Source organism: Dermacentor andersoni, chromosome 10 (assembly GCF_023375885.2).
Source record: "Dermacentor andersoni chromosome 10, qqDerAnde1_hic_scaffold, whole genome shotgun sequence".
Taxonomy (NCBI): Eukaryota; Metazoa; Arthropoda; class Arachnida; order Ixodida; family Ixodidae; genus Dermacentor; species Dermacentor andersoni.
The window spans coordinates 56,037,903-56,050,973 of NC_092823.1; the positions used below are offsets into that span (position 1 = coordinate 56,037,903).

Below are 13,071 nucleotides of genomic sequence, written 5' to 3' on the forward strand. Positions count from 1 at the left end.
ACGTGGAGGAGCCCGAATGGTGAGACTAGAAATGAAATCGACTTTATACTCTGCGCGAACCCTGGCATCATACAAGATGTAGACGTGCTCGGCAAGGTGCGCTGCAGTGACCATAGGATGGTAAGAACTCGAATTAGCCTTGACTTGAGGAGGGAACGGAAGAAACTGGTACATAAGAAACCAATCAATGAGTTAGCGGTAAGAGGGAAACTAGAGGAATTCCGGATCAAGCTACAGAACAGGTATTCGGCTTTAACCCAGGAAGAGGACCATAGTGTTGAAGCAATGAACGACAATCTTGTGGGCATCATTAAGGAGTGCGCAATAGAAGTCGGTGGTAACGCCGTTAAACAGGAAACCAGTAAGCTATCGCAGGAGACGAAAGATCTGATCAAGAAACGCCAATGTATGAAAGCCTCTAACCCTACAGCTAGAATAGAACTGGCAGAACTTTCTAAGTTAATCAACAAGCGTAAGACAGCGGACATAAGGAACTATAATATGGATAGAATTGAACAGGCTCTCAGGAACGGAGGAAGCCTAAAAGCAGTAAAGAAGAAACTAGGAATAGGCAAGAATCAGATGTGTGCGTTGAGAGACAAAGCCGGCAATATCGTTACTAATATGGATGAGATAGTTCAAGTGGCTGAAGAGTTCTATAGAGATTTATACAGTACCAGTAACACCCACGACGATAAGGTGAGAGAGAATAGTCTAGAGGAACTTGAAATCCCACAAGTAACACCGGAAGAGGTAAAGAACGCCTTGGGAGCTATGCAAAGGGGGAAGGCAGCTGGGGAGGATCAGGTAACAGCAGATTTGTTGAAGGATGGTGGGAACACTGTCCTAGAAAGGTTGGCCGCCCTATATACACAATGCCTCATGACCTCGAACGTACCGGAATCTTGGAAGAACGCTAACATAATCCTAATCCATAAGAAAGGGGACGCCAAAGACTTGAAAAATTATAGACCGATCAGCTTACTGTCCGTTGCCTACAAAGTATTTACTAAGGTAATCGCAAATAGAATCAGGAATACCTTAGACTTCTGTCAACCAAAGGACCAGGCAGGATTCCGTAAAGGCTACTCAATCAGGTGATAGAGAAATGTGCGGAATATAACCAACCCTTATATATAGCCTTCATTTATTACGAAAAAGCATTTGATTCAGTCGAAACCTCAGCAGTCATGGAGGCACTACGGAATCAGGGTGTAGATGAGCCATATGTAAAGATACTGGAAGCTATCTATAGCGGTTCCACAGCCACCGTAATCCTCCACAAAGAAAGCAACAAAATCCCAATAAAGAAAGGTGTCAGACAGGGAGATACGATATCTCCAATGCTACTCACAGCGTGTTTACAGGAGGTATTCAGAGACCTGGAGTGGGAAGAATTGGGGATAAAAGTTGATGGAGAATACCTTAGCAACTTGCGATTCGCTGATGATATTGCCTTGCTTAGTAACTCAGGAGACCAATTGCAATGCATGCTCACTGACCTGGAGAGGCAAAGCAGAAGGGTGGGTCTGAAAATTAATCTACAGAAAACTAAAGTAATGTTTAACAGTCTCGGAAGAGAACAGCAGTTTACGATAGGTAGCGAGGCACTGGAAGTGGTAAGGGAATACATCTACTTAGGGCAGGTAATGACCACGGATCCGGATCATGAGACTGAAATAACCAGAAGAATAAGAATGGGCTGGGGTGCGTTTGGCAGGCATTCTCAAATCATGAACAGCAGGTTGCCACTATCCCTCAAGAGGAAAGTATATAACAGCTGTGTCTTACCAGTACTCACCTACGGGGCAGAAACCTGGAGGCTTACGAAAAGGGTTCTGCTGAAATTGAGGACGACGCAACGAGCCATGGAAAGAAGAATGATAGGTGTAACGTTAAGGGATAAGAAAAGAGCAGATTGGGTGAGGGAACAAACGCGGGTAAATGACATCTTAGTTGAAATCAAGAAAAAGAAATGGGCATGGCCCGGACATGTAATGAGGAGGGAAGATAACCGATGGTCATTAAGGGTTACGGACTGGATTCCAAGGGAAGGAAAGCGTAGTAGGGGGCGGCAGAAAGTTAGGTGGGCGTATGACATTAAGACGTTTGCAGGGACAACATGGCCACAATTAGTACATGACCGGGGTAGTTGGAGAAGTATGGGAGAGGTCTTTGCCCTGCAGTGGGCGTAACTAGGCTGATGATGATGATGATAATGATTCTATTGGGCTATGAACTGATAGTTGATAGTCCAGTCGTTGTGGTGTGAACATCTCTTTTTGTCCGTTGTCTTTTATGACTGGTTTTTTCCCTTCAACTACTCACGTGACCTAACTTCATGCGCTTCCAGCACTAGAGCGGTTTTGATATAAAGGGGTGAACTGCGCGTCGGGAGTGGCCCACCTAATATATATATGCATGTGATGGGAGGGATTCGCCCTTAAATACGATCTTTACACACCGGGCCGAGACAAAACGCGTTTGTGATGACGGTGTTTTCTTTAGCTGGCTTGCTTAAGACCGACAGATCTGGGTCGGCAGTGGTCTCGTCAACATCGTAAATTACGCCAGTACTGACTTCTTTGCCCAGCGAAATATGAGGGCGGACTTTCATACCGTCAAGTTCCATGACTTTGCCCAAAGAATACAACGCAGCGGCCTGTTCAACTTTAATAGCTCGGACGTTCTGAAGTGTGTTTACTCTGATGTATTTAATTTCATTCTGAACCACCGCCTCTAGATGTGAAGACGCGGCCTACCTGTTGAGGCGTCTCAGGTTGTCAGTGGCGATAACTGCCGCGGAAAAGATAGCGAGTACCTCGGTATCCGGCGAAGATCTCATGGTGGACGCACTCGAATTCGATGATGTGCTGACAAACCTTCTCTTTGCTTTACGGCTCCGCACCAGCTTTTCCATTTCAATAAAGTTTCTATCTATCTATCACTGCTAACATAGTGCTGCATGATGTCGTCGCTGTCAGTGTCGCTGTCGGTGCCGTTGCGCTTCCTGGAGGCAGCCGCCACGGGCACTGCCGAGTCTGTGCAGGAAATAGCAATTCACTGGCAAAGTCTGAGAAATTCACACAAGGAGTAGAGCTGGGAAACCCGGCGTTCTGCCTGAAAGGCACTTCGTCTTCTTCTCTCAGATTCATTGTCAGGTTGCTGAACGCAGTGGAACGTTAATTGGCCACATTGTTTAGCTCTTGACTCGCACCCCGAAAGAGAGCTGGGGGTTTCGTTTTTTTTTTTTTTTTCGCACTGTTTGAATCACTTGCACTCACTACGTTAGGTGGTCAACCAGAGCTGCCATAATTCGTGCAAGCGCTGCGAGTGTGGTTTTACTCGTTCTAAGCATACCGCGTCGCTCTGCCGTTTGCACGTCCACACGTTTGTTTATACATGCCCACTTTAAAGACGATCTGCCACACTTTTCGGCAGTTTAACTATTACAGCGTTTATCTTTCTTTGCGAACTAATCGCGATTTCTTGTAAGCCTCACACAGTTTTCCGGCCGATGCCGAAAATAGGGCAGGCTGGTAAAAATACCACTGCCACCGGTGGTATCATGTGTTAGTGCGCGGCGGCAAGGCTGTAAGGGGAGCGTCTGCGCATGCTTCTCTCGTGGCAGTTTGCGTTTTGAGACGATGCGCCTACAGTCGCATCGCTTCACGGGGTTCCGAACTAGTTCTTGAGGTAGTGGTCCTCGAAGTTTAGGTTGGCTCCCGCGTACGCGCTAGGTACGGTGGTAAGGGGATGCGACACAGATGACACATAATGTAACGTATAGGGCCACAAATAACCACCTCCTAAGGTATGCTAAACGCACTCTTGGATAGCACTGACCGGGATCGGGTCTTAATTATATTTTTTTCCTTTACTCCGCCCCTACCACTCTCCCCTCACCTGTCGCGAACACTCTAGCGCGTGTTGACAACTTTTTTTTGCATAATAGACTTGCGCGTACTCTCAGAAGGGCCGACGCTCTCATGTAGATTACCGTTAAGTGAAACACCATATCCTGGGAGCACAGCGGTGGATGTTTCCATGCTGTTTATACCAGGGAAACGAATGAGTGTACTTGAAATCATCTAATCATCAAATGCAGCAAATCAAATGAAAAATGCGAGCCGCATACTTGATAGCAGGAAAAAAAATGACGCGCCGTTTATTTATTCCCGTGAATCGCCAAAGCATCTGGGAGATTCCGCGTCTCCAGACTGTCTCCGAGTCTCTTTTGCCAGGTGGAGCCAAAAAGAAAAAAAAAGATAGAAAGTGATTAAAAAAGAAGAAAAGTAAGATGTTTATCCGCGGCTTCCGCGAGCGCGACTAATCATTCTGTCGTCCTCGCGCTGCTGTCACGACGCTGAAACGACACGGTGTGCTAGAAAGCGGCCGCCAACCTTTGAAAGGAAAGCTAGCGGTCACAAACGCACACACATCGCGGTGCTTTCAGTTCACTCCGTCGTGATCCCTGAATTCCCTCTTTCTCTCCGTCGTCTCTGCTAATCTTTCGTCGTGCTTTCTCCTCGTTTTTCTTCTTATTTCTTAACTGCCGCCGCACTTTAGAGCATTTTCTTTCTCTCTCTCTCTCTCTCTCCTTTGCCTGCTGCCCAGTATACACTGCTGGGCCACGCGCAAGGAGGACACGTTTTCGATATTGTGAACTTCCGCGCAATGGGGTTGAACTTAGTGGCCGGCCTCGGTGCCGCCTACGACGAGTTCGTGCATGTGTGTTGCCGAGTGCAGTGATCTTCAACCTAACCACAGCGATACCGCAGCAACCCTGCTGTACTACTTCTCCAAGTAGCATAGTTTCAGGCTCTCAACGAATTCAATTTCGTAAAGCCATTAATATCAGTGGAACTACTTTGTTCAGCGTAAGATCGACTGCTTTCCGGACTACTTCGCGCGTGTGTCTCAATAGGCAAGTACCATGTGCTGTGCTGCAACCTCCGCGGCGCTGTATGCAGACATGAAAAGGGCACCGTGCGTATAAGCCTGAGCTCTATGTCCGCCATCTTACTTCAGCTCACTGCGTATTCCGACGTAAGCGGTCTCGTCACATAGTCACATAAGGGTTTCGTGTTTATTGCTTACTTGCGCTTTCCGAATACATATTTCTTCCTCTTCTTCTCTCTTCGTACTGGAGTGTTCGTCCTCTCTCTTTTCTATTCCCCTGACCGAGCGCCTTCGGGTTTAGAGGGCTGCTACAGGTTGCGTCTCCTTTCGGGTGGAACCTAAAGCTAGAAGCTTAAGCAGGCGAATCACGTCTGCCGTCCATCACACCGAGCCTCTTGGTAAGACCCGCTTTGTACGCAAGAAAGCTGCGAGCGAAGAGCAACTGTCTCCGTGGTTCTCTGTACAGTTGTAGCAGATCGGTGTTTTTGAAGGGGCAGTGGCTGCTGTCTGGCAGAGTGGCGGCTTCAAAACGTGCTGTGGGACTAACCTCTTTGTTCCTACGCTTTTGGTCTGGAGACATGCTAAATAGAAAAACTCATTTCGTTGCCATTGAATGGCGATGCAAAACGTGTGAGAGGCAGGTCTGATGGCGTTGGGAAAAGCCGTTCCAGACGCCGCTGCCAGAACCTGCGACGCAGGAGTTAGCTCCAGTCGCGGCGACGGTACGGCTGTGGTACGTGAGTCTTTTCGTTAACTACCTCATTGCTGCAGACGTACGTATAGTACAAGCTTTTCCTTCGTCAAATGTGCGCTCTGACACGTCGCCCAAAACATTGCCGAAAGCGCGAGGGGGACTGTACGGATGGTGACGTTGTGAATTAGAATTGTGATCTCTATTTACGTAGCGAATTCGTTCGCGCAACACACGACCTGGAGGAAACACCGTTCACGTTGGCCCGAGGGAGGCTTACGCATGAGCAGGCTGGGTACATCATGTCCTGTTAAACAGTGCGAAACAGCGTAAAAGAAATGGAACACCAGCTAGCCCTGTCTCAATCGTACCCGACCAGGTACATCAGGATTAGAAAGGCGGGTTTCTGTGCATTCATGGTCTGAAAAAAAAAATAATAAAGGACAGTGCGATAGACGTGGGCAAAAGACTCAATGTCGCCCTTTTCTGAACGTACTTGGGATGTGGTTCTCTCTGATCTTTATATATTTTTACATTTAGGAGCAACTGACAATAGGGCCCAGTTGCCCAAGTTGTCTAGTAGCTGCGGCCGCTAGGTATGGGCTCCTGGTCGTGATGCCGTCCCGGTAACTGCAACGTCGTGATTCCAAATTTGTCATCCAACTCTTGTCATATCGTCGTTGTAAAGCCATCATCGCCGTACAGCCTTTATGCATTCCATGTCACACCGCCATCATGATGCCGCCGTGGTCGCACACTCGTCGTCATTCCAGCTTTGTCTTCCGACTCTCGTCATGCCATCGTTGTGACGCTGTCGTGTTATCATTGTCGTCACTTCAGTAACATCCCATAGTCGTCATACCGCCTCTGTCATTCCATCGACTTCATTGTTTCTTCGTCATTCTATTGCAATCACACTGTCGTCACTCAGTCGATTATGCTAGCCTTGTCGTGCCATCATCGCGATACAGTGGCTATCATGCATCGGTTGCCAGACCTACGTCGCCATGCCGTCGGGATCAAACCATCGTCGTCACACCGTCTTCGCCATCCGACTCTTCCATGCCGTCGTCCGTCAAGCCATCATCGTCATACAGGTTTCATCACGCACTCATTGTTACGCCATTGTCATCGTACACTAGTCGTAATCCCTTTGTCCTCAACCTGTTGTTGCACCATCGTCATCATTGCGTCGTCGTCATACAGTCGTCGTCACGTATTCGGTGCCAAACGATCGTCTTGAACCGCCGCGCTCATTAGATTGTCGCGATTGTAACTGTGACATCCGATTCTCGTCATGCCGCCGTCGTGAGCTATCGTCCTCACGCAGTTGTCATCACACTGTTGTCATCAAGCCATCGTTGTCGTGCCGTCGCTTCACCATCTTCATCACTTCACCAATGTCATTCTTTTGTCATCATCCTGCCGTCGTCATACCACATTCGCCAATCCATCGACATCATTTGTTCGTCATTCTGTCGTAGTCAAGCTGTCGTCGCTTAATTAAGGTTATGCCGCCGTTGTCATGCCATCGCAGTCATTCCAGGTTTTTCATCCGGTTGTCGTGATGCCGTAATCCTCACGCCATCGTCGCCATACAGTCTTCGTCGCTTTAGCCGCCACGATTCGGTCGTCGCACCATCGCACATATTAAGGATCGGCATCACATTGTCATCATGCCAGCATCCCCCCGCTTTACCACCTTTGTCGTTCCATCGGTGTCATTCCTTCTTCGTCGTTCCATCGTCACTGTGTCGGCGTCATACAGTCGTTGTCATGCCGCCATGCTCATGGGCGACCTTGGCAAGCGACTGTCATAGCAAAGTGGGACGACAGTGGAGTATGTTACGTATAGCTGAAGCTGCGAAAGTTTCAGTGTTGCCACCACACGTGTAAAATACGCGTGACTTCAGCAACACGTTCTGTCGTTACATTGCTCGGATGCTATTCAAATTACCGTCGAGAGTCATTGTGAGACGAGTTTTGCTGCACGTTCTTGTAGTTATACCCGTTATTTCCCGCCTAAAACTTTAACTGCGAGTCAGCACTTGCGTCTTAATCTTCTAGTTCTTTGTTCACGTCTTTTGCGCTGTTTATCTCACATAATGCAGGCTCACCACCGGAATAGTCGTGCATGCTAATCCTCATTGCAAGGAGTGCGAGGCACCCTATACTACGGAACACGCCTTGTGCATCTGCCCATGATATGCCTCGCAATGTCAATTATCGGTACAGCATTTGTTCAAATTTACCAATCAACCTTGGTCTGGAAAGGTTCTATTGCTACCATGACTAAAGCTGTATTCTTGTCGGCGTGATGTTTTAAAGGCTTTTCATCGAATTCTTACACGAGAGCAGTTTAACTTGTAGACATTGAAGAGTCCTTGCCGTTCAAATTCACTCACTGCCATCTTCACCATAAACATCGAGGCCTCCCTCCCCCTCTCTCCTTTAACTTCCCTCTCCCTTCCCCTATGCTGTGTAGCAGGCCGAGCTCTCAGCTTTTCTCTGAGAATAGATGTATCTCGAAGAGTACAGAATACACCGAAAATATTATCCACGAGGCCACGCGAGTTTGAGTCCACGCAATGCATAAGAATGCTTAGCGAGCTTAACGGGAAAGCTTCTCGTTGCATATTCGCGTCACTCTCTGGATGCACGAGTACAGCCGTTGCACTGAAAAATGATCCTTCGCGTAACTCAACCGTACGCGAAGGCCTCTCCCGCTGCGTCTGTGTCATCCACAACGACATGTTCGCTGTACCACGGTTACGACGTCTGGATAAACTTTCACTTGTCATCACGAAGTGCAGTAAAAAAAGTTCATTGAACGTGACGACACATATATAGTGCAGACTATAGTGAAGTTCGTGTCCCGTGCCGTCGGAGATAAAAATAAATGATGGCAGGAAGGTCTGAATGACTGTCACGGACGTTCACACTTGTTTGTCTTGCAGCATTTCGTATTCGCTCACTTTAGAGAACACTCTGTATGCACCTCGTGTCGCTGCCGTCCTTCTGGGCTACACGCTGCACGTGCTCGGCTGGAATTTTTTGCAGGCTGTACTCAAAGAAAGATGGAAAGGAAGAGAAAGAAAAATACTGCGAGGCCAGTAGCTGTGGAGCTTACACGCTTCTACCTGACGGCAGCAGCACGGTTCTCAAAACTTCCAAGTGGTCGCAAGAACTCGCCTTTCCCTGTCCGTCGCCTTTAAAGCACTTGGAGCTTCTCTTGGAAAAACCAGCCGTTCCTGGTCCGTCGAGAAAGCTGCTGGTTCCTGCTGAGAATTTACGGCGTCCTTTCAGCAAACACCCTCACCGGCGAGCGCCTCGGCTTCGCCGGCGCCAAGCGTATCGTCGCAGCCTAGCTGTCTCGAGAGGCTTGCATGCAGGTCTCTACGTGCTCGGCTCCGCGGGGCTACGCGTACGGCGTCGCCGCGCCGCAACATAGCGGAAGACCACGGCGACTCGAAGCACTTTGACATGCAAACGAGCTCGAGGTGTCTCAGGTGGGCGACTCGCACGACGGAGGCACCGATCTTGACGGAGTCCTCCGCAACAAGGTTTCCTTTCTTAACGTCCATGCAGCGAATGGAAATGCCTCTCGCGTCGTCGCCACTCCCGTACGCAAACAAACAACTTATGACAACATCCCCCCCCCCCACCTCCGTCAGTCCCCACCCCACAACCCGCTCATTCTAACCATACACTTGCACGATGCAGACACGCATATCATCAGTCGCGTTACGGCGGATTGGCCGTGACTGTGAGGCCTTGCGTGTGCTTGCAAATTGCAGAAAGGCGGCCAGAAATTTACGGCGCCGCACCATCGCCGCTAGCTGAGGCACGGCGGACGCCTGCGCGTGCGAGAGATTCGTGACGGAAGGAACCGGAGGACCGCGGCTCGCGTTGGCGTCAGCTGGACAGCCGGAAACCGCTCGGCTGTCATCCGCGTCCTGCTCACAATGGCGAAGGAGACGAGGTGGCCACGGCGGCTGGTTCCGGTGCTGGGAAGACTTCCTGCTCTCCTGCTGCTGGCGGCACTCGGTGAGACTGGACGGCGTCGAACTAAAGGATTCGACACACACACACACAAAAAAAAAAAACAGCTCGAAGATTTGGAATATCGGAGGTGTTCATGGAGCAGTCGTATACTTGAATACAGGCCTATGAAGCCATGGAAAAATAACGTAGGGGAAATAAGTGCCTTTGTTTTGTTTAATACAGGCCTATGAAGCCATGGAAAAATAACGTAGGGGAAATAAGTGCCTTTGTTTTGTTTAGTTTACATCTGGGCGTTACTATGAACTGGGGTAAATTTGCGATAATCCTCGTATGCTTAAAATAGAAAAAAAGAAAATTAAAGCTAAAGCAACGTACCGCTGAGGAGAGCCGAGCCCATGACCCATTTCTTCGGAATCAGTGTGTATACGTTCACTAGATCTAGGCTTGGGAATGATACCCGCCGCCGTCGTTTAATGGCCATGGGGTTGCGCTGGTAAGCTATAGAGAGGTCGCGGGTTGGATACCAGCCGCGGCGGCCGCACTTCAATGGGGCCGAAATGCGGAAACGCTCGTGTACTTAGATTTAGCTGCTCGTTAAAAAAGCCCAGTTGGTCAGAATTAATCGGGAGTTCTCCACTGCGGTGTGTATCACAAGTGAACCGTGATTCTGTCAAAAAAATATTAATAAGAAAATATCCCAGAATTTAACTTCTTTTTTTTTTAGAGCCTTAGGAATGATAGCTGGCTAGTAATCTCGATAATGGCAGGCGGATGAGGAACGTCGTTTCAACCGCAGCTGTCACGTGATACAGTATTTTGAGAGCACGGAAGTTAGGGTCTGTAATTACCTTGACCCTTACTTAAAAAAAGTGAAGCTGATCACAAACTGAAACCTCGTATATATTTAAACACCTTTCAGTTAAAAAAAAAACACAGGTAATTTCTTCTATGCTTCGTTTCCTCTACTTTGCGCAGGAAGGAGGGTTTAAGGCTCCAAAATCGCTGCTTAACAAATTCGACAGTGCTGGAGAAGTCCCAATAGATTGGCCAGCAAGTGCGGTTATTTAACTGCACACAAATCACAGTGAATCTGCATTTTTCTTTTTACGATCTCTCTTAAATCGAAGTGGCCGGTAATCGAAACCGCGACTTTGCGTGGTGAGAGTCGGTCATAACTGACAGCGCTGCCTTTTTTGTGTGTTTCGTATATCTGATATATTACGAGGGGCATCCTATGACTGTCGATCATTCCATCTTGTCTCGAAATCTCTGAAGCCCGCGAAGTTTCCAGCGCGCCTCCGCTGTAGCAAAAGAGGCCGCACGCAGCGTGTTGTGTTTTTATTCTTACAGGCTTACCGATCTTCCTGTGACAGTGATATCACGTACCGCGCCAGATTGATGGACTCTAACGGACAATGTGTGTGTGCTGTGCTGTGTGCTCTCTCTCTCTCCCTTCCCCATCTTTCATCGCCCCCATCTCTCTCCCATGTGTAGGGTAACAAACCGGTTAAGCTAAACTGGTTAACCTCCCTGCCTTTCCTTCTCCACCTTTTCCTTCCTTCCTTCCTTCCTTCCTTCCTTCCTTCCTTCCTTTTTTCCTTCCTTGCCGAAAAAAACTACGATACGGGAAGACAGCAGTGTGACTCAGAGAGAAAATATGGGTGCAGGTATTCTAGATGACGATAAGATGGAGAGATGGAATAGGGCAGGCCGTGGGGCGATCACTTTTGTATTTCACGGAACTTTTTACATACCGCCTGTGGCAGGTAGCGTAATTCTTGTCCGTGAGCTGGATTATTCGGAGAGACGTACACTTCTAGCGGGAGAGATTGGTACGCATACTGAACTAATTAACATAATGTCACTAATTAAGTCATCACGTAATCACTTGACGGCACATAATGCAATTTGCGAATTGTAGCCGGTGAGTTTCAACACGCACCCACGCGAAATGAGTTTCCAGGATTACACCAGTTTCGAGATATTATTTCCCAAAATGCAGAATGAAAGTCATGGGCGTTCCAGTTACTTTGGTGCTTCAATACATAAAAGAGCGTTTTGTTTTAAAAAAAAGTGAGTGGAACAAAAATGCTGCATCAGGGCGAGTTTGATGGCGCATATCTCCAAACTGGTGTCATTCTGGAAATTCATTCCGTGAGGATACGACCTGCAAGCTGACCGGCTAAAATTCGTAAATCGCCGTATGTGTGGTATAATAATTAAGGTGTTAATCAGATAAATATTGTTAATTGTTTGAATACATGTTTCAATATTTCGTGTAATTTATGTCCGCCTCCCTGAACAATGCAGCTCCGGGGCTAGAAATATGTTATCTGCAACAGGCGATTTTTCAAAATACCATAAAACCTAAAAATGATCACCCCGTATAGAGTAGTTAACCGGTGGTCCGCTAGAGTTGCAGAATGGGTGCAAAGGAAATGTAAGCGCAATAGAGGACACCGCAGAACTAGCCGTTGTGAGGAAATCAGAACATTTGCAGGCATAACATGATGTCAGCTGGCACAAGAAAGAGTTAACTGGAGTTCACCAGGGGAGGCCTTCGTCCTGCAGTGGACAGAAACATAAGTTGATGATGATCACGGTGACTGCAAAACCTTAACGCATAAATTAACTTTGTTTCTCCACCACTTTTACTGCGCAGCTGTCACGGTTGTCCGAGGACAAAACGCAGGTGCATCAGGTGAGTCACGCTACACTACCATGCTATTACCAGAAGCCACGTTCATGTGTTGATACGAAGTAAGCGCGTCACATCATAACAAAAAAAAAGTTTGTACAACAAAGAAAGGAATCGGAGAAAAGTTTGTCTCCTGGGTTAATATTAAACGAGAGGAAAAGGGGTTAACCGAGGGGCCCGATTTTTATCAGTGATGTCATAAGAAGCAAACAAACACTGACACCAAGGACAACATAGGAGAAATTACTTGTGCTTAATAGATGAACTAAACAAACTATAAATTAATGGAAATGAAAGTGGATGAAAAAGCAACTTGCCGCAGGTGGGGAACGATGCGAAGGTAGTGGGATCATTCCCCACCTGCGGCAACTTGTTTTTTCATCCACTTTCATTTCCGTTAATTTATCGTTTCTTTAGTTCATTTATTAAGCACAAGAAATTTCCCCTATGTTGTCCTTGGCGTCAGAGTTAATATTAGTATTTTTAGTTCGAGCAGATAAAAAAGAAATCAAGGACATTCCGCCCTGCAAAGGTGGATGACCAGCGGAGCTGTAAACATCGTGGTAAGAAAACTTGTGGTAAAGACTTTATTGGCATCACTCATTTTCACTTAGTAACCGCGGTCACAATGCCTTTGTGGCCGCTGTGATATACACTGATCGCCATACTCGCAACTGCAAACACATTGTTTGATAATGTGAAATCGACCGACGCACCCCGCTGGGTGATCGGTTGGACCGGATTGGTGGGGCATATCGCAAGCGATATGATTGCA

The 13,071-nt window shown here is 47.7% G+C and overlaps 1 protein-coding gene across 8 annotated transcripts in view; it reads left to right on the forward strand.

Annotated features, from left to right (window-relative positions):
• LOC140213621 (uncharacterized) overlaps positions 1-13,071 on the forward strand; it is a 36,406-nt gene that overhangs the window by 8,761 nt on the left and 14,574 nt on the right. The window contains exons 1-3 of one of the 8 annotated variants that reach the window (XM_072284877.1): positions 5,027-5,049; positions 9,391-9,640; positions 12,261-12,299. In XM_072284877.1, the coding sequence (XP_072140978.1) occupies positions 9,559-9,640; positions 12,261-12,299 (121 nt within the window). In that variant the 5' untranslated portion in view covers positions 5,027-5,049; positions 9,391-9,558. Of the gene's footprint in view, positions 1-5,026; positions 5,050-5,201; positions 5,301-5,543; positions 5,636-8,850; positions 9,217-9,390; positions 9,641-12,260; positions 12,300-13,071 lie in introns of those variants that run through there. The other 7 variants (XM_072284875.1, XM_072284876.1, XM_072284872.1 and 4 more) reach the window with 7 other exon arrangements.